The following is a 27,631-nucleotide window of genomic DNA, read 5'->3' as shown; positions in this document are numbered from 1 at the left end:
ACTGAGTAAAGGCTCTGAATACTTTAGTAAATGTGATTTTTCAGTTTTTGATTTTTAATAAATTTGAAGAAAAAAAATGTTTTCACTTTGTCAATATGGGGTATTGTAGGTAGATTGACGAGAATAAATGTGGAAAGAGTGAAGGGGTCTGAATACTTTCTGAAGGCACTGTACATGTTCATGTTCATAAAAAACATTTCCAGGGTTTTACAGGTGTATATTTTTACTGTGGAACGGTTGGAGATTGGGTCTCACTAGGAGAAATCACAACTGTATCTGCCAGCGAAGTATTACATGGGCATAGTAACAGAAAAAACATATTTTACAATAAACTACATTCATTTTTGCACTTTGAAATAACTCGTATTTAAAATACATAGCATTATTAACACATCATTTACAGTCCCCTCCAAAAGTATTGGAACAGCAAGGCCAATTCCTTTGTTTTTGCTATACACTGAAGACAATTGAGTTTGAGGTCAAAAGATGTACATGAGATGACAGATCCAAATTTCAGCTTTTATTTCCTGGTATTTTTATCTAGATTTGTTAAACAACTTAGAACATATCACCTTTTGTATCAGACAACCAAATTGTTAGGTGAGCAAAAGTATTGGAACATGTGACTGACAGGTGTTTCTTGTTGCCCAGATGTGTCCTGTTAGATTGATCGGTTAAACAATAAATAGTTCTGAATGTCTGCTCTTGGTTTTAGCCTTGAGTTTTGCCTGTGAAAACGGCATTTGTGCTATAAAAGATAAACTAACATGAAGACCAGAGAGCTGTCTTTGGGAGAAAAGCAAGCTTAGAAAAGAGGGGAAATCGATCAGAGCCATTGCACAAGCATTGGGGATAGCTTGTATAACTTGGAATGTCCTGAAAAAGAAAGAGACCGCTGGCGTACTGAGCAACAGATATCGAACAGGTCGACCAAGGAAAACAACAGCAGTTGATGACAGAAACATTGTGGAAGCTGTGAAGAAAAACCTCAAAACATCAGTCAGTGACATCACAAACAATCTCCACAGGACAGGAGTGAAGGTATCTCAATCAACTGTTCGAAGAAGACTTAGAGAGCAGCAATATAGAGGCTATACCACAAGATGCAAACCACTCATCAGTAGTAAGAATCGGAAGACGAGATTACAATTTGCACAGAAGTACAGAGATGAGCCACAAAAGTTCTGGAACAAAGTTTTATGGACTGATGAGACCAAGATTAATCTCTACCAAAGTGATGGAAAGTGTGGAGGAAGAAGGGATCTGCTCATGATCCAAAACATATAAGCTCATCTGTGAAGCATGGTGGAGGAAGTGTCATGGCTTGGGCTTGCATGGCTGCTTCTGGAGTGGGCTCACTAATCTTTATTGATGATGTAACTCATGATGGTAGCAGCAGGATGAGTTCAGAAGTCTACAAAAACATTCTGTCTGCCATCTTACGGAGAAATGCGTCCAAAACTAATTGGGAGGAACTTCATCATGCAGCAAGACAATGACCCAAAACACACTGCCAACACAACAAAGGATTTCATTAGGGAGAAAAAGTGGAAGGTTTTAGACTGGCCAAGTCAATCACCAGACCTTAACCCTACTGACCATGCATTTCACCTCCTGAAGAGGAGATTGAAGGGAAAAAACCCCCAAAACAAACAACAACTGAACGAGGCTGCAGTAAAAGCCTGGAAAAGCATCACAAAAGAAGAATGCAACAGTTTGGTGATGTCAATGGGTCACAGGCTTGATGCAGTTGTTGCAAGCAAGAGATATGCTACCAAATATTAACTGTTATTTGCTTTCATTTACTTAAATACTCTCTGTTCCAATACTTTTGCTCACCTAAAAATTGGGTGGTCTGATACCAAAGGTGCTATGTTCTAAGTAGTTTAACACATCTAGGTGTAAATACCAGGAAATAAAAACCGAAATTCTGAACTCTTGCCTCATGCTCATCTTTTTATCTCAACCCCAAGTGTATTCAGTGTATTGCAAAAACAAAGGAATTGGCCTTGCTGCTCCAATACCTTTGGAGGGGACTGTATAACACAATTCAAAACAGCATAAAATAAAAGCTGAATATTCAATATAATTTTCTAATACTTTTTCTCACAGGTTTATAAAAAATATATGCTAACATTTCAGCAAACTACACAACATAACATTACCTTTCTGCAAGTTGCACAATACAAAAGAATACATATCAGGAAATTACACAATAAAAAAACACAGCATTTCTGACACACATGTAGAACACCCAAGAGATGTCCATCTATGTGCATCAGTAGAGCCCACATTTAAACATCAGTGGCTTCCCTTTGTGTTTCCGCACACATCTTAAACTTCCCTTTTTCTACCTAAAATGAAACCTTTAAGACCATCCAAGAGAAAAACTTTGCAACATTACAAAAGAAGACCAAAATGTTACAAAGTTACAACGTTTGAAAATACTGTCATCAAAATAACAACACAACTTTGGCCTAAATTCACACACTCATTACAATTAAATTTATATATAACTGAATATTATATAATGTATGCTGACACGTGGCTGTATATGTCTGTATATGTTTATTAACACAAGCATCTCTGCCCCCTCCTGTATTAACACAAGCATCTCTGCCTCCTCCTGTATTAACACAAGTATCTCTGCCACTTCCTGTATTAACACAAGCATCTGTGCCATAATGAATATGTCTGATATAGTAAATGCTGAGGCAACTGTTGGCCTAAATGCATGTTTTCCACAAAATCAGGTTTTGGTCTGTAGTGTCAGATCACAACAGAAAACTACAATTTTAGTCATCCCATAGTCAGGCTAACACCAACCCTGAGCCACCTACAGCATACCACAGCCCAGGAGCACGTAATCAAGTGCACAAATGTGCTCATGCTAACAGCGGGCTGGCTAGTGCATTCCAGTGCAGAGCTGCGCTCACGCTAACACTAACGCCAGGCTGGCTAGTGCATTCCAGTGCAGAGCTGCGCTCATGCTAACACTAATGCCAGGCTGGCTAGTGCATTCCAGTGCAGAGCTGCGCTAACACTAACGCCAGGCTGGCTAGTGCATTCCAGTGCAGAGCTGCGTTAACACTAACGCCAGGCTGGCTAGTGCATTCCAGTGCAGAGCTGCGCTCACGCTAACACTAACGCCAGGCTGGCTAGTGCATTCCAGTGCAGAGCTGCGCTAACACTAACGCCAGGCTGGCTAGTGCATTCCAGTGCAGAGCTGCGCTCACGCTAACACTAATGCCAGGCTGGCTAGTGCATTCCAGTGCAGAGCTGCGCTCACGCTAACACTAATGCCAGGCTAGCTAGTGCATTCCAGTGCAGAGCTGCGTTAACACTAATGCCAGGCTGGCAAGTGCATTCCAGTGCAGAGCTGCGCTCACGCTAACACTAACGCCAGGCTGGCTAGTGCATTCCAGTGCACAGCTAATGGTAGGCAGGCTACCAGGTTCCAGTGCACATCTCTGCTAATGCTAGCTGTGAGCCAACTGTCTCTGTATCTCTGGCCCTTCCAATCCCCTCGGTTCTTAGTGGGCCAGCCCAGGTAAAGGGAAGAGGTGTCGTCATGATCCAGCAAGTGGTTATGACAGATAGCTTGTTATCAAAATACATCTTTCAATGGCACGTGTTGCATAGGTCGGTTTTAGAGTCATACTTGAAGGTGAGGTGCAGGGGCATGGGACAGGTTTAAGAGGTGGCGTGCAGGTGTGTGTGTGGGATAGGGTAAACAGGTGAGGTGGAGGTGTGGGATAGGGTTAAGAAGTGACGTGCAGGTGTGTGTGGGATAGGGTAAACAGGTGAGGTGGAGGTGTGGGATAGGGTTAAGAAGTGACGTGCAGGCGCGTGTGTGTGGGATAGGGTAAACAGGTGAGGTGGAGGTGAGTGTGGGACAGGGTAAACAGGTGACAGGTATGCGTATGGAATAGGGTCATTGGCTGAGGGGCAGGTGTTTGTATGTGTGGGACAGGTGTGCGTATGGAACAGGGTCATCGGCTGAGGGGCAGGTGTTTGTGTGTGTGGGACAGGTATGTGTATGGAACAGGGTCATTGGCTGAGGGGCAGGTGTTTGTGTGTGTGGGACAGGTATGTGTATGGAACAGTTTCATCGGCTGAGGTGCAGGTGTTTGTGTGTGTGGGACAGGTATGTGTATGGAACAGGGTCATCGGCTGAGGTGCAGGTGTTTGTGTGTGTGGGACAGGTATGTGTATGGAACAGGGTCATTGGCTGAGGGGCAGGTGTTTGTGTGTGTGGGACAGGTATATGTATGGAACAGTTTCATCGGCTGAGGTGCAGGTGTTTGTGTGTGTGGGACAGGTATGTGTATGGAACAGGGTCATCGGCTGAGGTGCAGGTGAGGGTGCTGCTGTAGTTTGGTGAGAAGTTCCTCCTCTGTGGGCTCTTGTACGTGTTCTCTGAGGAAAAGGGAAAAAAACAGGAAAGAATAAATATAAGATCAGGTCTGATGGTCTGTGCGCCTTCGCTCAGGCTAATGCTAAAGGTACTGCCTGCAAGCCCAGATCCCAGGTTATAGGTGGCCAGGCGAGTGTTTCTTCTGAGAGAAATACTCTGAATTCCCATCCTAACCATACCGGCAAGATGACACAGGGTTGACAAAATCTGCAAGCATTGTACAATAATACCTGAATGTTCTGTGCTAAAGCCAAAAATGGCGCAAACCCAAATGCAAACGTGAACTGAAGTAGTGCCCTACCTGAACATCAGCCGCACGTGTACTGAAGTAGTGCCCTACCTGAACATCAGCCGCACGTGTACTGAAGTAGTGCCCTACCTGAACATCAGCCGCACGTGTACTGAAGTAGTGCCCTACCTGAACATCAGCCGCACGTGTACTGAAGTAGTGCCCTACCTGAACATGAGCTGCACTGTGGTCTGGTATCCGGTCCTCTCCACATCTGCTACGGAACAGGCGTGACTCCTGTCCCACTTATAGATAAAGTTCTGCAACACAAGAGGACCAACATGTGAGAAGGGGAATCATAGCAGTGAGAAGAAGAAGAAAACGAAGAAAGAACAGGAATAATAAGAAGAAGCAGCTCAGTTTTTACTAGTCTTTGCGGGCACATCGTACATTACCTCCAAAATCAAGGCTACAAACAAGTTGACCCACATAACGGATGAGGTTAGCCACCAGGAAACAAAGTAGACCTTGGACCATCTTGAAGAAAAGAGTCAAAACAACATGTTTCACCACCCCAGCAATCTGCTTCAAGAATTGCATAAAATGTGGTATAACCATTTATAAGTTGGATGATACGTACATGTTGTGCAGGAAACCTATGCAGGAAACAGACTTTATATATATTTTTATTTATTTATTTTTTATTTGGGGGGGGGGGGGTCTGTACTCCACACTTTTAGATTTGTAATTAAGCTATTCATGTGGGTAAAGTGCAGATACTCAGATCTCACCAAGTAGAAATTGCAGCACTTTTTATACATAGACCCCCAGACACCATAATATTTGGGACAAATGGCTTCACAGGGGTGTATGCATAGTCAGGTGTGTTCAGTTATATCCTTAGTACAAGTAGCAGAGAGCCTTCATTGTCTAGTGTTGATTCTGCAGTTTTGATTGTCTCTGGAGTCTGTCATTCATGTCAAAGACCAAAAACTCAGAAATTCCTGATGGGTTGAGTCACTCTCCCAATCTGAATCTAAATGAACATGTGCCTGCTGAAGAGAAAGCTTAAGGCTGCTAGCCCCAGAAACAAGCAGGAGCTGAAAATGGCTGTAGTACAGGCCTGGCAGAGCATCACCAGGGAGGATACTCAGCACCTGGTGATGACTAAGGGTCACAGACTTCAAACATTCATTGCATGCGAAGTACAAAACATGACTACTCTAATTTAAATAATATTAATATGTCCCAAACTTTATGATGCCCTGAAATGGGGGGCTACATATAAAAAAGTTATGTAATTTCTACATAGTGAAACCAGAATGTATGAAATAAATAAAAGCTGAGAACTTGCGCTTTAACAATCAATTGTTTGATTACAAATCATTACATTACAGGCATTCAGCAGATATTCCTATCCAGAGCGACTTAAACAACTTTTTACATAGCATTTACATTGCATTTACAGCATACAGCTGGATATATACTGAAGCAATGCAGGTTAAGTGCCTTGCTCAAGGGCACAGCGGCAGTGTCCTACCCGGGAATTATTCTGCTAAAGTACTGAAAAGCACATGGTCAGCAACAATGTGTAGGAATGCTGTGGCATATAAAAATAATTCTCATTATTGAGGGGCCCAATGAGTGATTTCACACACCAGTACACCAGCACCACCAGCCCGCACCATTGATACAATGCAGGATGGATCCATGGATTCCTGCTGTTCATGACAAAATCTGACCCTACCATCTGCATATCACAGAAGAAATCAAGATTTGTCAGATCAGGCAACATTTTTACAATCTTCAATTATCCAATTGTGGTGATCAGCACACCGCTCTGGTGCATTCCTGTCCTTTCTGTTCGCTTCAGCAGCCTCTCAAATACCCCTTTCACACCGAAGCAAGCCCTCGGGTGAAACTCGTGTTTGCCGTTGGTGTGAATGCGTCAGTCGATCTGTGTCTGGGAGCGCATGAAAATCCCAGGAGACGAGCTGTTTCTACGGTGCTGGAACCACCATGTCTGGCATGAGGCAGCATCTGCATGTAGTATAATGTTGTATAATGAGTAAGGAGTTTGTCTTGTGACCGAAAGGTCACAGGTTCGTTTCCCCAGCAGGACACTGCCTTTGTAGCGTTTGTACCCTTGAGCAAGGTACTTAAACCGCATTGCCTCAGTACATATCCAGCTGTATTTGATGCAATGTAAAAAGTTGTGTAAGTCACTCTGGATAAGAGCGTCTGCTAAATGCCTGTAATGTGATGTGATGCATCAACAGTCATTCCACGGTCAAAATTGCTTTGACTTTGAACAACAACTAAACCTTTTCACAGTGTTTGTATGTTTGTACATTGAGTTGCAGCCACATGATAGACAGTTTTGAGGAACAAGCTATTTACAGTAACAAGCAGGTGTACCTATGAAGTGTGTGTGTATATTGACGTAATAGGGATAGGACAATAGTGTTTTATATTTGATGTACAGTAGCACCCAGTAAACTCACTCAGAGGTATATCTGGAGTATGCATCCATGAACACCTGCCAGTTGTTGACAACCATGATGTTGTAGAGGAGCACCAAGGAGGACTGTAATACAGGAAAGGGGAAGAGATGCTCATGTTAAAACAGGAAAAGCCAGGAATAGTCATGTTAATACAGGAGGGATCAGAGACACATCCTAATACATGAGAGCCAGAGATGCTCAACTTAAAACAGGAAGAAGGCTTTAATTTCCCAATTAATAGTTCAATAGTTTTATTAGCTGGGTAACAGTTCAGTAGTTTCATTAGCTGGGTAACAGTTCAGTAACGTTATTAGCTGGATAATAGTTCAGTAGTTTTATTAGCTGTATAATAGTACATTACTTTTATTTGCTGAGCAAAAATGCATTTGTTTTATTAGTTGGGTAATAACAGTATTTGGGAAATAGTTCAGTAGTGTTATTACTGGTTAACAAGTTCAGTAGTTTTATTAGTTGGCTAATAGCTCAGTAGTGTTATTAAGTGGGTAAGAGTTAAAATGGTAATGGTAAATGGACTGCATTTATATAGCGCTTTTGTCCAAAGCTCTTTACAATTCATGCCTCTCATTCACCCATTCACACACACACTCACACACCAATGGTGAAAGGCTGCCATGCAAAATACCAATTAGCTGGGGGGGGGGATCGAACCAGCAAGCGTCTAATTCCCAGACAACCACTCTTACCTCCTGAGCTATGTCGTTCAGTTGTGTTATTACTGGTTAATAGTTCAGTAGTTGTATTATCTGGGTAACTGTTAAGTAGTTTTATTAGTTGGTTAATAGTTCAGGAGCTTTATTAGTTTGGTAATAGTTCAAAAGTTGTTTTATCTGGTTAATAGTTCAGTAGTTCTATTAGCTGGTTAATAGGTCAGTGGTTTTATTAGCTGCTTAATAGTTCAGTAGTTATATTTGCAGGGTAAAGCTTCAGTAGTTTTATTAACTGGTAATGACTGAAAGTTCAGTAGTTTTATTAGCTGGTAATGACTCAAAGTTCAGTAGTTTTATTAGCTGGTAATGACTGAAAATTCAGGAGTTTTATTAGCTGGTAATGACTCAAAGTTCACTAGTTTTATTAGCTGGTAATGACTGAAAATTCAGTAGTACTCACAGCAAAGTCATCAAAGTTGTTAGGCCAGTAGCCCAGCTGCTCATAGGAGCCACATGCTGCAGTGGAATTAGAGGTGCCATTGATTGTAGACGAGTTCCTGAAAAGAAGGGTGCATGTGTGAATTAGAAGCTGAAACACAATCTGCAAAACTCTGATAAATGAAGAAGGGTCAGCAATGTATGTATTTGAGGCAAACTGTTTTGTAAAAGAGTGGTAGGTATCTCTGGACCTAAAGTAATACATGCTGGATATACAGTTCTTCTGGTTTAAAACCCACATACTTTGTGACTGGTCAATATGGTACTAAATGATATGAGGATATTAAAATGAATCCAGCCTATGCCAGGTTCTCTCAGATGTTGCTTCTCAATCTTACAGTCAGTCCTCTAATATAATATGATGTATGTGAATACTGTAAGCATGACATAAATCAGGGTGTATATACACTTGAAATATTTTCATAAGGATACTGCTGAAACATAAATACAGAGACACTTATGTGTCTAATGGAATATGTGTTTAATGGAAGCATACCGCATTGTTGGTGGAACTGTGATTGCTCCCTGGAACAGCCAAATGCCAAGGACAGCAAACACATAGTACACCACCTATAGAGAACACAACAAACACATAGTAAACCGCCAAAAGAGAACACAACAAACACATAGTAAACCACCTACAGAGAACACAACAAGCACATTGTACACCACCTACAGAGAACACAACAAGCACATTGTACACCACCTACAAGAACACATGCAAACATTTAGTACACCACTTAACATAGAACATAGAAAAGGCCTAGTACACCATCTAAAGAGAACACAGCAAACACAGTACACCTCCTACAGAGAACACAGCGAACTCAGTACACCTACAGAATGCGGCAAACACATAGTAAACCACCTACAGAGAACACATGCAGTCATAGTACACCATCTAAAGAGAACACAGTGAACATATAGTAAACCACCTACAGAAAACACATGCAAATACATAGTACAACACCTACAAAGAACACAACAAGCGCATTGCACACCACCTACAACACATGCAAACACATAGTACACCACCGAAAGAGAACATTGCAAAAACATGGTACACCACCTACAGAGAACACAAAAAGCACATTGTACACCACCTAAAGAACACATGCAGACACATAGTACACCACCACTAGAGAACACAGCAAACATTTAGTACACCACCTACAAAGAACACATGCAATCACAGTTCACCACCCACAGAGAACATTGCAAAGACACTGTACACCACCTAAAGAGAACACTGCAAACACATGGTATACCACCTACAGAGAACACAGCAAACATATAGTATACCCATCTCATGTGTCAGTGTATTAGTGGCCAGAAAAAAAAAAGAAAAACTCACCAGTAGAATTCCAGCAAAGGCCCGGAGATTTTTCACCAGATCCACCAGGGTGCTGGCCACCAAAGCCATCAGCTGTACACGTGCACACACACACGCAAACACGCACACACATACACACACAATATTACACAAAGAAACATTCACATTTCTGTAGCCACTCATTGAAAAAGTGTTGGAATAAACATTTCCAATATCTGTGAATGATCATAAGTCATATTTCTAATTATAACACCACCAGGGGTCTGCCTAGTCTCCACAGTGGAAGCATTTAGCCGGGTGATCTCATCAGATTGTGAGACTAATTAGTGTGATAAATTAAAATGCATTTAACCAGCCTCATGAGGTCTACATAATGGACAGTATGACTGATTAGACTGGAGGATTGCTTTTTATGTCTTTCATCTGATGATTTTGTTCATTTTTTTGTGACCTAATAGTTTTATTTTGGTAATTATTTCAATGTGTGTGAGTGTGCATGTGGATTTGGGTGAATGTGGTGGAAGTACAAGAGCATATGATTATGAGTATATGTTTAGTATATAAATGTAAAATGAGAAAAAATATATAAAATAAATCATATATTTCAAATAAATTGTCATTGTCATTCCTTTTTTATTTCAGCCATTCATTTGCCTCGGAAAGCATGAAATTTTCCCTTCCTAGCCATAGAAAGCCAATCAAAACTCTTGATTTCACCACATTCTCATGCCTACCCACACCATCACTAATTAGTTTGCCAATAAAAAGCCTTTAGTGTTTCCACGCTCTCTCATGAACACACAGCAGCTTCTCTAATTATACAAGCTACAATCACGTGCTTCAGGATGGGCATAATGGACTGGTTTAATCAGATCAGCATGGACAGGCTTAATCAGATCAGAATGGACAGGCTTAATCAGATCAGAATGGACAGAATGGACTGGCTTAATCAGATCAGAATGGACAGAATGGCTTAATCAGATCAGAATGGACAGGATGGACTGGCTTAATCAGATCAGAAAGGACAGGATGGACTAGCTTAATCAGATCAGAATGGACTGGCGTAATCAGATCAGAATGGACAGGATGGACTGGCTTAATCAGATCAGAATGGATTGGCTTAATCAGATCAGAATGGACAGGATGGACTGGCTTAATCAGATCAGAATGGACAGAATGGACTAGCTTAATCAGATCAGAATGGACAGGATGGACTAGCTTAATCAGATCAGAATGGACTGGCTTAATCAGATCAGAATGGACAGGATGGACTGGCTTAATCAGATCAGAATGGACAGGCTTAATCAGATCAGAATGGACAGGATGGACTGGCTTAATCAGATCAGAAAGGACAGGATGGACTAGCTTAATCAGATCAGAATGGACTGGCTTAATCAGATCAGAATGGACTGGCTTAATCAGATCAGAATGGACTGGCTTAATCAGATCAGAATGGACTGGCTTAATCAGATCAGAATGGACTGGCTTAATCAGATCAGAATGGACAGGATGGACTGGCTTAATCAGATCAGAATGGACAGGATGGACTGGCTTAATCAGATCAGAATGGACAGGATGGACTGGCTTAATCAGATCAGAATGGACAGGATGGACTGGCTAGCAACAAACCTGCCCAATTTATATAACAGATATATATCAAAATACATCCATGACTGAATAAAAGACACTGCTTTAAATAAATGCCAGGATGAACAAGTTTCTCTAAAAAAAAGGCATTTTTCAAGAAGGTTCTTTTAATTTGCATTCTGTGTCTCTGTTTCTGCAGCTTGTGAAAGACGTGTGCTGCTTCTAATTTAGCCATTTCCCCAACACCAGGACGCAAACACATTTCATTTCCTACCTTACTGCCCCACACATCCCCCTGACCTCTATACCCACCCCACCCCCTTTACTGTCCCCAGAACCAGTTTCTACAGGATACCAGCATCTTTTCCATAGTTACATAAATGCAATTGTTAGAGTTTAAAACTATACCAGCAACACAAAGCTCCAAGGCTTAACGGTCTTGTTAGTCAATACACACTTCATGCTACGGTAAGTTCCATAACCATCAACATGCAGCTCATGAAGGGGTTGTTTATTACCTTGATGTTGGGGATAATCCTGAGGAAGCGGAAGACGATCAGCATGTTGACCAAACGCACCATTTCCCACAGAGACAGGAAGCCTCGTGTGGCGGGGTTCCTGTAGGAGAGAACAGCGTCCTTTACATGTCCCCTCAACCAGGATAGTGCCCTTTACGTGAACCCTCAATCATGCTAGTGCCCTTTACATGAACCCTCAATCATGCTAGTGCCCTTTACATGTACCCTCAACCAGGCTAGTGCCTTTACATGTCCCTTCAATCAGGCTAGTGCCCTGTACATGTACCCTCAATAGGCTAGTGCGCTTTACATGTACCCTCAACCAGGCTAGTGCCCTGTACATGAACCCTCAATCAGGCTAGTGCGCTTTACATGTACCCTCAACCAGGCTAGTGCCCTGTACATGAACCCTCAATCAGGCTAGTGCCCTTCACATGAACCCTCAATCAGGCTAGTGCCCTTTACATGTACCCTCAACCAGGCTAGTGCCCTTTACATGTGCCCTCAAGTAGGCTATTTCTCTATGTGCATTACAAGCAGGCTAGTGTCCTACATATGTGCACTACAATCAGGCTAGTGCCATATGTATGTGCACTGCATGCAGGATAGTGTCCTATATATGTGCACTACAAGCAGGCTAGTGCCCTATATATATGCACTACAAGCAGGCTAGTGCCGTATATATGTGCACTACAAGGGGGCTAGTGTCCTATGTATGTGTGCTGACAGCCTAAGGCTAGTGCGCTTTACATGTACTCACATATGCCAATGGTGGGCTATTAGTGCTTTCCTATGTAATGTGCTGTGCACAAGCAGGCTAGAATGGCTCAGGTATGATATATGTGCACTGACAAGGAGGCTATTTGTGCCTATGTCATATTGTGCTACAAGCAGGCTAGATATGCATGAGGGGAGGTATTTAATAGACACACATACGGGGAGGTATTTAACACGCCATTTCTTTTCCCAAACCACGCCCCGCAGTTGCTTTTCTCAACACGATGAGAGGGGCTTTCTGGTTAAATCCGGCTCGTGTAGCCGTGCCGAGTTTGGTCTTTGATGTATAGTTTCATGAGTGCTGGCTGGTATTTTAGACACGGATGAGGGGGGAGGTATTTAACAGAAGCGCATGAGGGGAGCTATTTTACAGACAAACATGTGGGGCACTGTTTTACAGATGCACATGAGGGGCGCTATTTTACAGACGCACATGAGGGGAGGTATTTAACAGACGGGCATGGCCCTAAAGCCTGGAGAGAGAAAGTATTCTGCATCCCCTTGTTATTTGTGTTGTAATGTGCTGCCTGGGAGGCCGCTGTTAAAGCATCTCCAATTAAGCACAAATCGCACTGCAGGCTGCCAGGCCCTCCCACGTGACCTGGGTCGCAGATTCTTCAGCATCAGCAGACCGCTCTTTCCAGGCGACTGGTTGCTAGTATGTACCTTCAGCGAGAGTAAATAGCATCAGCCAGCAGGCTGAATGGAGGGAAAGTACCTACCACTGAGGATAAGGCAGTCTGTATGTGGCAAATATGGAAATCTGGAAAACCTGCCCATAGGAAAGAGAAATGTTAGGCTGTCTGTCCACAATACAGGAAAAGAGAGTCAATAAGACTTAAAAAAAAAAAAGAAATCTCATGGACTCAATAAGAGCAATGCACATTGAAACTGCATTGCTTAATTTGTGCTTCTGATTGTTGGACACGCGACCGTACGTTTGAACACTGTTCTCATTCTGACCCTGATCGGACTGATTTGGGACTCACTAAGAGAAGCACCGTCAGCAGCCCATCGAAGATGTTGCTTCTGTAGGACAGGTAGCCTCTCCACCCAAAGGCAAAGATCTTCAGCACCATCTCAAGCAGGTAATACACAATGAAGAAGCAGTTGATCGCCTTCCAAAAGCAAATGAAGATGAAAAGATTAATGTACACACGTGCATAACCTGCAGACGGGAAGCAAGTTTATACAGGCCACTCGGTATTCTGCATTCCACATTCTGTCACTGGCTGCAGTATTGACACTCAATATAGTGATGTCCAGGGCCACCATTAGCCGTTTTCTCATGTGAACTCAGGGCAATGTCCGGAGAATCAGGTTCTCGTCAGCACATCGAAGATGGCGGACGAGGCTACCGACTCATCCGTAATGATGACTGTTTTTCTGTCGATATCAATACAACATGCATTTGGACGTATCCACAATATCAACGAATGAGTGGAAAGCAATATACAGGCAAGCAGAAAAGAGTAGGAAGCAGCTACACTCCGTGCACGAAGATCCCACCGGAGAAAGAAAGCTGCTGTTTGTATTCTTCCGGTTTCGCGCCAGCTGCATGATAGAAACTTCATCAACACACCCACTCGCTCGCTGTGAATTCTCCGTACGATGACCTGCTCTATTCACACATGGGCTCAATCAGACATTACACCAACTTTGTACCAGGGAGCTGGCAGGGTAAAGTCCGTTTAATGCCTGGTCCAACTGATTCAGACATTTGTGTTCTCACATACAGCTCCTAATGTCTAGATTAGTTCAGGGTTGCAGTGCTTGTGTGAAAGGCATAACTGATGGCTGTGCTTTGTGCCACCACAATGTCTCCCTCTGCTGGATCACTGAGGAATAACAGGCAAAGTCTTTGACCACGAGAGATTCTCAGCAGGCAAGATTATTCCCAGCACACAGAAGTATTCCCAGCACACAGGAGTATTCTCTGCGCACAGGATTATTCCTAGCACACAGGATTATTCCCAGTGCACAGGATTATTCCCAGCACACAGGATTATTCCCAGTGCACAGGATTATTCCCAGCACACAGGATTATTCCCAGCGCACAGGATTATTCCCAGTGCACAGGATTAGCATGACTGTGGTTAACTATCCTCTTAGTTTTCCATGTGCATAAATTTAACCATGGTGCCTTTTCATGCAGATCGACAACCAGAAGCCTATTGCCAAGTGCAGCTAAACCAGACCCCGAGTAACTGAAAGACTGTTAGGTTAGCTGGCACATTACTACTTAATATTGTACATGATAGCTAAGTATTATGCTCTACAACACCATTATATATAATATATACAATTCCACACCACACTGTAAATCAAATTCGTTTTAATTTCAGTTTACCCAAATGGTTTGAGGAATTTGATAGCCTTGAACCATTTGAGTTGGGCAAATTAATCTGTTCAAGAATTCACAGATTTTTATCTTCTAAATTAAACTCAAGTTATAAAGGCATATTCCATTTTTTAACAATTAATAATATTTCTTTATTTTTTTACATTCCATGCAATTCTTAGCCAACTGGCCCAGCTGGCAAAATATATTACCTTTTTAAAAAAAAAGATTACAGAATGTTTGCATTCTAAGGTGTCAAAACACCAATATAAAGCACTGGTAAAAAAAAAAAAAAGTAGTCCTTGTTAACATGAAAATCTGGCAACCGCCATGGCCAAGTTATGGCATCTTTCTGAGCAGTTTCAGCCAATCACAGATGTGAAATGTTGATAATCATTGATTATTTTCTGTTGCCTGGGGATTTAGAATTTTGAGTCAAGACATTTGCAGTTTAACTGAGGACAAAACAATTATAGCAGTAAAAATATAGTTAGCTGATACACTATATGACCAAAAGTATCTGGGCACCCCTTGGTCTGGGGCTGGTTTGGGCTAGGCCCCTTAGTTCCAGTGAAGGCAAATCTTAATGCTTCAGCATATAATCACATTCTAAATGATCCTGTGCTTCCCCAACAGTTGGGGAAGGCCATTACCAGTTTCAGCATGACAATGCCCCAACCACAGAGCGAGGTCCATACACAAATGGTTTGCTGAGTACGGTGTTGAAGAACGTGACTGGCCTGCACAGAGCCCTGACCTCAACCACGTACAACACCTTTGGGATCAATTGAAAAGCCAACTGCGAGCCAGGCCTAATCACCCAATCAGTACCCGATCTCACTAATGCGCTTATGGCTGAATGGAAGCAAATCCCTGCAGCAATGCTCCAACATCTATTATAAAGCCTTCTCAGAGTGGAGGTTGTTATAGCAGCAAAAGTTGGACCATTTTAATTCCCATAATTTTGCATGGGACATTGGACGTTAGGAGTCCACATACCTCTGGCGATGCAGTGTACTTCTCTGTATCATACACAGCTTCTGCTGTAAATGGGGAAATAATTTTCCCAGTTTCTATTGTAACAGAAAAATATTAAGAATCCCACACTGACCTCCAGATAGTAGTCATCCCGCTCTGCAATAGACTTATTGGAGTCCATCACCAGGATAGTCTGCAGGACAGAACACGGATGCAACGCATTCGTCAGTGAACAGACCCTTGATACAGCTCAAGCACACAAGGCAGATATAAACAAGCTCATCTTCATTCCAAGTTCTACTGCCTGCAATATCTCCACTGCCCACCAGGTGTGAAAACACTATAGATCTCATTCCACGTCTGAGCTATGCAACCAGCAGAAAGAGAAGAAATGTGTATGTACAGTATATACACTTAATATGTATACTTGCACTGAGGTTTTTGTATGGTGTACACTTGCGCAACCTGAAAGGGTGCATTCTATGCATTCAGGGGTGGCAGTAATGGGTAAGGTGTTGGTCTTCTAACCTAAAGGTCACCGATTCAATTCCCAGTTAGGACACTGTGGTTGTACCCTTGAGCTAAAGATACTTAACCTGTATGGCTTCAGTGTATATCCAGCTGTATAAATGAATGCGATGTAAATGCTATGTACAGAGTTGTGTAAGTTGCTCTGGATAAGAACATGCTAAGTGCCTGTAATGTGATGCGTTTAGCGTGTTTGGGCTGAAATGATGCAGACTCACGCAGATGCAGATGACGTTGGCCAGGGCGACGGCGTTCCCTGCCACCGTCACAAAGTAATGGCTGAAAACAACCTGCATCTTCTGGAGGACCGGAGAGCCGTACGCTGGCATCGGAGGGTGCTGTGGGCGGGGGGGGGGGCAGCGAAAGACAGGACTCAGAGTCATTCCCCAGAGGACTCGCATACAAGTGATCATAAAAAAGCTATCTGTGTCTGGCTAAACTGCACTATCGATGCCTGCAGCTAGAGGGCAGCTGTGTACAGCATAAGAGACAATGCCCCCCATCCCATTTACTGATACAGACCAGGGATACATCCTGTTAACCAGCCCTGATTAAAACGAGGGTCAAAACAAATTGCATGTGTACTGTAACCAGTACTGTGCAGTGTAACAGGGCAGTGTTAAATGTGACTGGTGAGAATGCAGTGTAACAGGGCAGTGTTAAAGGTGACTGGTGAGAATGCAGTGTAACAGGGCAGTGTTAAATGTGACTGGTGTGAATGCAGTGTAACAGGGCAGTGTTAAATGCGACTGGTGAGAATGCAGTGTAATGGGACAGTGTTAAATGTGACTGGTGTGAATGCAGTGTAACAGGGCAGTGTTAAATGTGACTGGTGTGAATGCAGTGTAACAGGGCAGTGTTAAATGTGACTGGTGTGAATGCAGTGTAACAGCACAGTGTTAAATGTGACTGGTGTGAATGCAGTGTAACAGGGCAGTGTTAAATGTGACCGGTGTGAATGCAGTACAATAGAATAGTGTTACATGTGACTCTCAGTAAGAGAGAGGTATATGGATGGCTCTAAAGATAAAAGTGAGGTAGAAGTGTAGTTTTCAGCAAAAGAAGGGTATAAGCATGGCTATTGATAAAACAGACAGTACACTGTAAGTGTAGTTCCAAGGAAAAGCACCTCTTTGATCCTGTCCTTGTCCAGTTCATCAAACAGCTTCTGGAAAGCCTCTCCCTGGATATAGCCATTCGAGTGTTGCTGAGCTTTCTGTGGTTTGGGACAGAGAGACAGAGGGGGGCGTTAGATCTTTATATCTGAGGGACAGAGAGAGAGAGGGGCATTATTGCTGGGAATTTGGTCGTTAGCCGTGTGTGTTAGTGTAGGGCATTATTAGTGTATGTTAGTGTAGGGCATTAGCAATGTGCATTAGTGCAGTGTGGGTTAGTGTAGGGTGTTAGCAATGTGTGTTTGTGCAGTGTGTTAGTGCAGTGTGTTAGTGCACTGTGTGTTGGTGCAGTGTGTGTTAGTGCAGTGTGTGTTAGTGCAGTGTGTTAGTGCAGTGTGCGTTAGTGCAGTGTGTGTTGGTGCAGTGTGTTAGTGCAGTGTGTTAGTGCAGTGTGTGTTAGTGCAGTGTGTGTTGGTGCAGTGTGTGTTGGTGCAGTGTGCGTTAGTGCAGTGTGTTAGTGCAGTGTGTTAGTGCACTGTGTGTTAGTGCAGTGTGCGTTAGTGCGGGGAGTTAGTACCACTGGGCTCACCACAATGATGGCCTGCCTGCAGTAGGACTTCATCTGGACCAGCCTCATCACCTGCAGTACTACTTCCACCTGCACCTGTTCACTGGCATGAGAATAAACACTACATTACATTAACAATACCCATGCAATAACAAATACTACTACTAATCTTACTAATAATAATAATAATAATAATAATAATAATAATAATAATACACTCTATTCCCAAGGTGTTTATGAAATATCCAAATGATGTAGAAAAGGTGTTGTGAAATGTCAAAAAATGTGTTTTTCAGACTGGAGGAAAAATGTGATTTGATTGACACGCACACGCATGTATACATAAAAGCACACCCACGCACAGTAAACACAGTAAATACGGTATGCACATATGCAACAGACACACGCACAGTAAATACAGTACGCACACACACACAGTAAATACGCTACACACACACGCACAGTAAATACAGTACGCACACACACACAGTAAATACGCTACACACACACGCACAGTAAATACAGTACGCACACACACACAGTAAATACGCTACACACACACGCACAGTAAATACAGTACGCACACACACACAGTAAATACGCTACGCACACACACACAGTAAATACAGTACGCACACACACACAGTAAATACGCTACACACACACGCACAGTAAATACAGTACGCACACACACACAGTAAATACGCTACACACACACGCACAGTAAATACAGTACGCACACACACACAGTAAATACGCTACAGACACACGCACAGTAAATACAGTACGCACACACACACAGTAAATACGCTACACACACACGCACAGTAAATACAGTACGCACACACACACAGTAAACACGCTACACACACATGCACAGTAAATACAGTACACACACACACAGTAAATACAGTACGCACACACACGCACAGTAAATACAGTACGCACACACACACACACACAGTAAACACGCTACACACACACGCACAGTAAATACAGTACACACACACACACAAACACACACACAGTAAATACAGTACGCGCACACACACACACACACACACACAGTAAATACAGTACACACACACACACACACACAGTAAATACAGTACGCACACACACACACACACACAGTAAATACAGTACACACACACACACACACACACACAGTAAATACAGTACACACACACACACACACACACACAGTAAATACAGTACACACACACACACACACACACACAGTAAATACAGTACGCACACACACACACACACACACACACACAGTAAATACAGTACGCACACATGGCTCCCCAGGCTGGGCTTGACCTGGCCTCTGCAGCACATCACCTCGAAGGCTGCCCGGATTCCCAGCCGCCTCCTCAGGATGGAGGTCTGGATGGACATCTGCAGGACAAACCCACACATGCATTAGCAGTTTGCGTTAGTGTGTTTTTGTAAGATTCCTGTGCTCCAGTGCAAAAAACTGCTTTTAATTTTTATGCTGAATTTTTATAATCTTGATAATCCGCAAACTGCTAATACTAACCATATGGAGTGAAACAGATTTCCCCCCATCGTGAGGACGTGCCCTATTGCATTCGCGTTGATGCATATGTAGTACATAACCAGCAATGTCAATGTAAGTGCAGCAGGTCCTGGCTGCTGATTGAAATTCTCTGCATTGCACTCATCGCAAATGCCATTGAAAATACATTTTAAGGACCCGATAAGTGGATTCTAAATACACATTTCTTAACAAATTCCCGGTTCCCGGACATTAAAAACCGCCATATCCAACTCCATGAGTGGCCTGGGACACCTCACAGTGACACCCCTCATACTATTAGTGTCCCACACCTTACATTTAGTTAATACATCTACAGGCGCTATTTTGGAGATTCTGGGCCAGGCCATACCAGAATAAAGTGGAAGCCAGAGTTTCACTCCTGGGTTTTTAATTGGTTTAATTATTGTGTGATCTAATCTCTCCACATAGTAGCTCACAAACAATTCCATAATAGCCAAAGCTGCAAAAGAGCTCATTTCAACACAAGGAAATTGCCAAAGAGGCGATGAAATTTCATTTCATGAAAGGACCATATTGCTGTAGTGAATGTTAAAGCCCAGTTATGCTTTGCAGATTGGTTTCAGCAATGTAAAGTACAAAACATTTGTAGTAAATGGGCTGTAGGCCTATACCTCCTGCCCCTTAGTGGTATGGACGCTGGTGCCCACTAATAATAAAGCACTGGTAATAAAGCAAATATGCACAATTTATTTAAAGAAATGGGCCACAGACACACTGCAGATTCAAGCTCAACAGCTGCAACAGACTCCTTTCGGACCAACAACGCCCCTCCTTCCCTTATCAGCGCTCAGGGAAATAAACGGGAGTATAATAAAAGGAGCCTCCCCATCCCCCAAGCTCTCATTACACAGCAACCCACATTATAAAACTTTTTTTGCACTTTCTATGATTACCAGGTCTAGTTTATTTTTGCATGAAAAAGATATACACTTTTCAGAACAGTACCTCAGGTTGCCAAATAAATAATTCAGAAAAAGGTTTAAATGTCAGCTTGTATTCAAGCTAACGTTGTTAGCTAGGTCAGGCGCTATTTTTAACTCAATCTAACAAGAATCCAAGTAGAACATGGCTTGTTTATGTGACTACCCCATGCTCTCTTTAGTGCAGGTTTACTTCTTACAGTAGGTTTACTTTTAAGTGAATAAAGTTACTGAACGCATGAAACAAGACTGTAACCTTTCAAATGAGCCCTCATTGGTTTCGATGGGTCCAGCCATTCCCAAGAAGTCTAACTGCGTTCCGCCAGGGGCGCTCTGCGTCATGAAGACCGTGCTGATAGTGAGCGAATGCATGCAGCTGAAAAGCCAGCTAGTTCTCCTAACAACTTGCCATTGTGCTATAAAATGCATTTATAAGTATGACGGATATGAGAAAAAGGTTCAAGCTGTGACAGAAGAGCTTGAAAAAGCAGATCTCAGTTAGAGGCTTCATTTTCCTTTTTCTAAAGTGGAGGTTTGCTCAAAGGTGGGGTCCTAAACAAAGTTATGTCCCCACTGGTGGGCATTTAAGTTCACTAAAAAAGCGAGTTTAGTGTTTGACTTATTATTTCTTCTTATTCCACATCAACATTCTGTACGCCACTCGTCCCACAGATTTTCAGCAAGACCTACGAAGTTTGCCTGGTAGTTCACCTAGTTGTTAGTCATACACCTCAGTAGTGTTGCATTGGCCCTGTGCATGGGGGCACTGTCATCCTGGAAGAGACCACTCCCATCAGGATAGAAATGTTTCATCATAGGATAAAGGAGATCACTCTGAATATCCTTGTATTGATTTGCAGTGACCCTTCCCTCCAAGCGGACGAGTGGACCGAAACCATGCCAGGAAAATACCCCCCCCCCTCCCCCCAGCATAAAAGCCATCAGACCCCCTCACTGTAGGGGTCAAGCATGCAGGCCTGTTCCGTTCTCTTGGTGTGCGCCACACATGCACTCGCCCACTTGTCGGGAATACGGTGCAGGGTGACTCAGCTGACCAGATCGCTTTTTCCCGGTGCCTACAGTTCTTGCACCACTGAACTGTCAAATGTGCTTTTGGCTTTGTAATGAGGGGTTTATGCACTGCAATCCTACTATAATATCCCTCTCTATGTAGTTGTCGACGGACTGTTCTTGCAGACACGGTCTGATCACGTCCCTACATTGACATTCTCAGTCACCTGGGGAAGAGTTGCTCTTCTGTTTTTCCTTAAATATCGCACTAATGTTCGACCATCACGGTCATCGAATGTTCGCTTTCAGCCACAATTTCCAACCCTATTTATCAATGGGCCTTTCTCAATCTGCGTTCATGTCTGTACTTGTGTTCTTGTGTCCTTGTGAAACATCATCTTTTGTGGCCCAAGTACTGTCCCAATACAAGTTCACATTTTGCCAAGAACGGTTAAAATTCCCGGAAGTGTTTGACGTGATGTGTTATGTAAATCATGGTGTGGCAGACATAGTGTATTACACTTTTCAAACATACAGGAAATTCAACCCAGTCATCAACTTACCAGTAAATATCCCCTGAACTGGTTGTATATAATAGCGGTCAGAAGGTTCATTAGGAAGTATGTTCCTAAAGGAGAGAGGAATGACAGGTGGATGAGAAACATTCTTTAAAGCAAGCATTGGACCACTTTTTAAAATAAGCATTGTGACCCGCATATCTCATCTTATCCCACTACTAATTATATGGCCACCCGGCCTGCAATTGGCTCCCATTAGTTTAGCCTTCCCTCACAATATCAGTGACATCATAGAAACAGTTGACTGCTTGAGGTGGACATGATAATATAATTGGTAACGAACTGGTCTTGTAACCTAAAGGTCACAGGTTCGATTCCCAGGAAGGACACTGCCGTTGTACCCTTGAACAAGGCACTGAACCTGCATTGCTTCAGTATATATCCAGCTGTATAAATGGATGCAATGTAAATGCTATGTAAAAGTTGTGTAAGTCACTCCGGATGAGAGCACCTGCTAAATGCCTTTAATGTAATGTAAAGACATCTCCACACCCATGACATATACTGTGACAGAACACTGTTACAGCAAACGTGTGTCAGAACATCTTGGTGAAGCACAGCACTTACCAAAGCCACTGAAGAGAATAAAGAAGACTGAGTATCCTCTATTTAAAGAATAGGCTGGAATCATCACTGAGGAGAGAAAAATAATCTCAGTCAACTGTTAAAACAATACATCATATTCATTTTTGTACATGCTTTTGTCCAGATTATGATGTGGAGAACGTAAGACACAGGTAGATGACGTTAATCACAAAAAACTATCTTAATTTTTTATGCTAATTTTGTAGGGGTATCCAACGGTGTAATGTACCAATACCAAAATTGGTAGTTGGTGAGACCATGGCAATTGTAGACCAGCACCATAGGTAACTCACTCACTACTAAAAAAAACCTGTGCGGAAGTCAGGAAATGTCATAATTACCATCAGGGTTATTGGCTGTGGTGAGCAGAACCAGCAGAGAGGAAAGAGACTGAGGTAAATCTTTAAAATATGTTTCCCACTCTCCATTTTCTTCTGAATTCTGGGACAAAAATAAACACACATAGAACCTCATGCAGGTGAAATTTTAGTAAAACGTGGAGACTGCACCCTATATAATTTTATCTTTTATCCCTTATGGTATTAGAAATCAGATCTCCTTTCTTCTTTTTTAGGAAGACCAATGCCTTACATCCACCATTGGGTGACACTTCCAATTTATGAATAAGGGATGAAAACTGGTAAATATGAGCAGCTGGGCATTCCATAGCATGTATGTTAAGGTAGTGCATGTGGATTATCTAAAAGCAAAATCCTGAGAATTTTTGTTTTCTAAAATCTCAATGACAATGAGATCAATGACAACACTTATAGAAAATGCTTTAAAAATGTTTAAAAGAAATGTTTAACACATGATTGTGATGACATCACCTCACTGGTAGAACACAGAGAGGAGGTGCACCAATCATGGAGCACTGTGGTAGCAGCCAATAGCACAATGCCAGCAGTACGAGCTGGATACTTTATGGCTACACATCCCGGCTCCCCATGGCTATTAGCTAGGAAATTGTATCCACCAATCAACACTGGCATTGTTCAACTGGTTGTTATGAGCATACTCAATGATTGTTGGAGTTCCTCTCAGTTTTCCACAAGTTAGGTGACTTAATTGTATCTTCCTCGATTTGAGGTGTGTAATTCAGCTGGAAGGGGTGGTGTGTGAGTTTGGGGGAGTGTGGTGAATTATGAGCAGGGAGAGATGCCCAGTCTGAGGGCGAATCCTGACACACCTCCCCTCTGGCGAACAGCAACATTCCAAACATGGTGAACAGGCATAGGTGGAGAGCCAGGAGTAGAATCACACTGAGGAGAGGACACAGGAACATCAAAAGCATTCAAAACTACAAACATCAAACCCCATTCTAAAAAGATGCAGAAATATCCAGGACTATATATTTATTACGTGACTGGCCTTCATGTTACCCTTTAACCTATGGAAAGTTATTTTAGCTAAGTGCATATTGTAAAGATAGTCAGAAATGACCCAATGTTTCTAACTCGGAACATCTGGAGGATGGACTTTTAGAAAAGAGGATCTTCAACTCCAGCGTGGGTTACATATACCTGCCCGGTGAGATCCTGCAATCTGTGCTGAACCTGTACACGTGCTTAGAACTCCTTTAGGACATATAAAACTCCTGTCTTGCCGCATAATAAACACCTGCTTGCCTTTTATATATCACTTTGTGCTGAACTAGGCCTTCTTTTGGGATGTGGGTAATGTTGAGGTGGCTTTGTATTACGTCCAATACCGTACACCTGGTTACTGTAACACAGGAGAGTTTCGGGTCGTAACACCACGATTAGAAGAAAAATGTGTTTTGTTCAGCCCATTTGGCAATCGCTCTTATCCAGGGCCATTCACAGAAGTGCACAAATACAGGTTTTGGCAACAAGCAGAAAGAGTGCCAAGGCATCAGGGTCACAGCAGAAACCAGTATTTAATGCGTAACCCGCAGCTTAAAGTTAAGAGACACAGCAGGTGCAAGAAGGAGCTTGGTAATGCAGTGCTTTAGGTTTTAGCATCGGTGGGGCTAGCAAAACCATGTTCAGCATTACATGAGCAGGGATGCAATGAGGAAGGATGCTGAATAAAAATAAGTTATAAAATCCAAAAGACATGACCCATAACCTGTCCTGTTTTTTTTTATTTTTTTTTTATTTAAAAGAAAGATAAGTTTCTGGCTGCAGTGCACATATACACTGTGATTAGAACCCATGGACCACACACTGAAACCAGCGCATACCTCTGGGAATGAGGCCACTGCACACAGACGCATTACCTGGCGATTTCCGGCAGAGTCCTCTTGAGGCATTTTAAAGTTTTCTTCATCAGTGATGAGTTTTGAAGCAGGAAGAATGGTCTGAAAAGTCTTCTGATTCTTAAATTCTGAAATAATATATGTGGATATAAATGAGTGAATGATGCATGTCTGCCATTTTTACGTGGTCTGTGAGAACCACAACAGTCTCTATAGCACTACCACGCATGAATACTGACGGCATGGGTCAGGAATGTAAGAACACAGCCTGACAATTAATAGAACGTCTACTGGCTACCTGGCTAGCTAGTGAGAGTGATAGAGAGATCAGAGTGTAACGACCAGCAGCCATACCACCATGCACCCTGCTCCTGCCGAAAAGGCTGAAGCTAAGAAAGAGTGGGCTTGGTTAATACTTGGATGGGAGACCACCAGGGAATACTGAGTTGCTGCTGGAAGTGGTGTTGGTGGGCCAGCAGGGGGCAATCTTTCCTCTGGTCAGATATACCCCAGTGCATGAGGAGGACACTGTGCTGTTTGAGATTCCATCTTACGGATGAGACGTTAAACCAAAGTCCTGACTCACTGTGGTCACTAAAGACCCCATGACACTTGTCGAAAAGAGTAGGGGGTTCCCCGGTGTCCTGGCTAAATTCCCAACCTGGCTCTTTCAAACTTGACACCTAATCATCCCCTGATTCAATCGGCTAAAACATTCTCTCCCTCTCCACCATAGCTAATTCATAATTCTACTGCACAACACATTTTAGACATTAAATTACTGTACGGTATATTCTACAGATTAAAGTCTACTATAAAAACATCTAATAGAAATTTACACTTTAAAAACAACAAACTAAAAATATGAAAAAGAATGTAAAAAACATACACCTCATCACAAGCCATGCTCATCGATAAGGTCCAATCAATGATTGATCCTGCGATGACCACGATGTAAGCAATCAGCCATTTGTTCTTCCGGAACTCCTCCCAGCCAATCAGATAACTCTAAGACAGCATTGGGATCAGTGTCAAAACAATATTGTCCTCAGGGATTCAACAGTAAGAACACACAATGCAACCTTTCATATACAGTTATTTGTCTGCTTTTGTATGTTCACCACACAAGCAAGCACTGTATCTCTGAGAATACTACCTGGCAGTGTTCATTTAGAGACAACTGGATGGATGTATTAATATTAACAGCATGTGTTTGCCTGTACTAGAACAGTGAATCCAGGGGCATTTAGAATGTGACTTCCATATTAACAACACACCTCCGTCATCAGAAATCAGACCTGGGTCAAATTTATATTGGATTCAAATACTTTTCTATGCTTTACTGATCTTGTCTGCTGTATTGGAAACAATGAAATACTCTCAAAAAGTGCAAACCCTGCCTTCTGGTCATATTGGCAAGCTCAATTACACCAGGCAAGATCAACAGAGCACAGAAAAGTAAGAATCCAAAACAAATACGTATGTGACCCAGGTCTGTCTGAGTACTGTGAGCATTTTCAGCAAAACATCAGAACAGATGATTTAATCTAACCTTATAAAAATGACTTTATGCCCTCGTTCAAAACTGTAGCCAGAATCAACCAAGAGATCAGAGCTCTTTACTCCAGTCCTAGCACCAATACTTACCATAAAACACTGGGTTGAACTGTAAAGTCTGCCCAGTTGCCTATAGAGCACTTTGGTGCATGGTGAGTCGCCAAACTAAAACTACTGAACAGGCTCAAGTGCTTCAAAATCCATGGCGAAAATCATGGAATTTTGAATTCACTAAACTATCGACTGACAGGGGAAATCAGAGTCCTAACAGCAGAAAGAGTGGACACTGAAATTAAAACCATTTGTAGAAAATAAATCTATCAATGAAGAAAGCAAATGGCAACACATTTTCAAGAAAATTAATTAGAATTAATAAGAATTAATCAGGAGACTGCTTGACTGTAACTACTCCCAGCATGCACTGGTGCCTCCCCATGACCGAGACTGGGAACCAGCTGACGGGCACGTGGGTGGCATGTCGGGGGGGGGTGGGGGTTCTCTTCCGGCGGTTACCTTGACGGCAAGGTCGAGGGCGAAGACGACGAGGCAGGCCATCTCCACGCTCTCGGTGAGGCCGCAGGGGGGCTCCCAGGGGCGCTGCTTGAAGCGCGGGTCCGAGGTGAGGGTCAGGGAGGAGGGTCTCTCGATGAAGGCCAGTGCCAGGACGACCGCGATGACAACGCCCAACCCCCTGTGCACGGGAGAGAGAGACACCGCGGGGGCGCCGGTGAGTCACGCCCCCCCCGCAGCGCCGGCAGCCTGGAAATGCCGGGGCGTGGCCTAATGCGGGCGTGAGTCATGTCCGTTATGTGTCACCGCGTCGCCAGTCAGAACCGAAGGCCTGGCTTTACTAGAACAAAAACTCCTGTATCACAATACTGACGTTCTCCTGAAGATAACATTCATGGGAACAGCTGTGTATGCATGTACCTGCAATACATGTAGATGACACAGCAGTATATAGTTAATGCCAGCTGAAGGTTTGCAAGCCCCAAGCCTGAATCGAGCTGCAATTTTAAATTCAAATTAAACATTTTTTGGTTGATTTTGGAAGAACAGAGAGGGGCAAGAGGGGCCAGGAGCCGACTGGATGGAAGACTGACTTAATCC

General features: G+C 42.9%; 1 protein-coding gene across 2 annotated transcripts in view; it reads right to left on the bottom strand.

Moving 5' to 3' along the window:
- Nucleotides 1–205: 205 nt before the first annotated feature.
- The window catches only part of LOC135242415 (two pore channel protein 2-like), a 34,857-nt gene continuing 7,431 nt past the window's right edge, over nt 206–27,631 (bottom strand). For both annotated transcript variants that reach the window (XM_064313499.1, XM_064313498.1), the window contains exons 4-25: nt 27,035–27,212; nt 25,856–25,972; nt 24,986–25,092; nt 23,933–24,005; nt 23,085–23,184; nt 22,726–22,791; nt 22,144–22,208; nt 19,362–19,465; nt 18,083–18,164; nt 17,508–17,594; nt 16,597–16,716; nt 15,984–16,043; nt 13,521–13,649; nt 13,254–13,303; nt 11,755–11,854; nt 9,671–9,742; nt 8,813–8,886; nt 8,279–8,375; nt 7,151–7,233; nt 5,102–5,183; nt 4,875–4,966; nt 206–4,419 (exon numbers count right to left, since the gene is read on the bottom strand). In XM_064313499.1, coding sequence (XP_064169569.1) covers nt 4,341–4,419; nt 4,875–4,966; nt 5,102–5,183; nt 7,151–7,233; nt 8,279–8,375; nt 8,813–8,886; nt 9,671–9,742; nt 11,755–11,854; nt 13,254–13,303; nt 13,521–13,649; nt 15,984–16,043; nt 16,597–16,716; nt 17,508–17,594; nt 18,083–18,164; nt 19,362–19,465; nt 22,144–22,208; nt 22,726–22,791; nt 23,085–23,184; nt 23,933–24,005; nt 24,986–25,092; nt 25,856–25,972; nt 27,035–27,212 — 2,017 coding nt within the window. In that variant the 3' untranslated portion in view covers nt 206–4,340. The remainder of the gene's footprint in view (nt 4,420–4,874; nt 4,967–5,101; nt 5,184–7,150; nt 7,234–8,278; nt 8,376–8,812; nt 8,887–9,670; nt 9,743–11,754; nt 11,855–13,253; nt 13,304–13,520; nt 13,650–15,983; nt 16,044–16,596; nt 16,717–17,507; nt 17,595–18,082; nt 18,165–19,361; nt 19,466–22,143; nt 22,209–22,725; nt 22,792–23,084; nt 23,185–23,932; nt 24,006–24,985; nt 25,093–25,855; nt 25,973–27,034; nt 27,213–27,631) is intronic.

Source organism: Anguilla rostrata, chromosome 16 (assembly GCF_018555375.3).
Source record: "Anguilla rostrata isolate EN2019 chromosome 16, ASM1855537v3, whole genome shotgun sequence".
In the NCBI taxonomy this organism is placed as follows: domain Eukaryota; kingdom Metazoa; phylum Chordata; class Actinopteri; order Anguilliformes; family Anguillidae; genus Anguilla; species Anguilla rostrata.
This window is presented reverse-complemented; position numbering and strand designations above follow the sequence as displayed.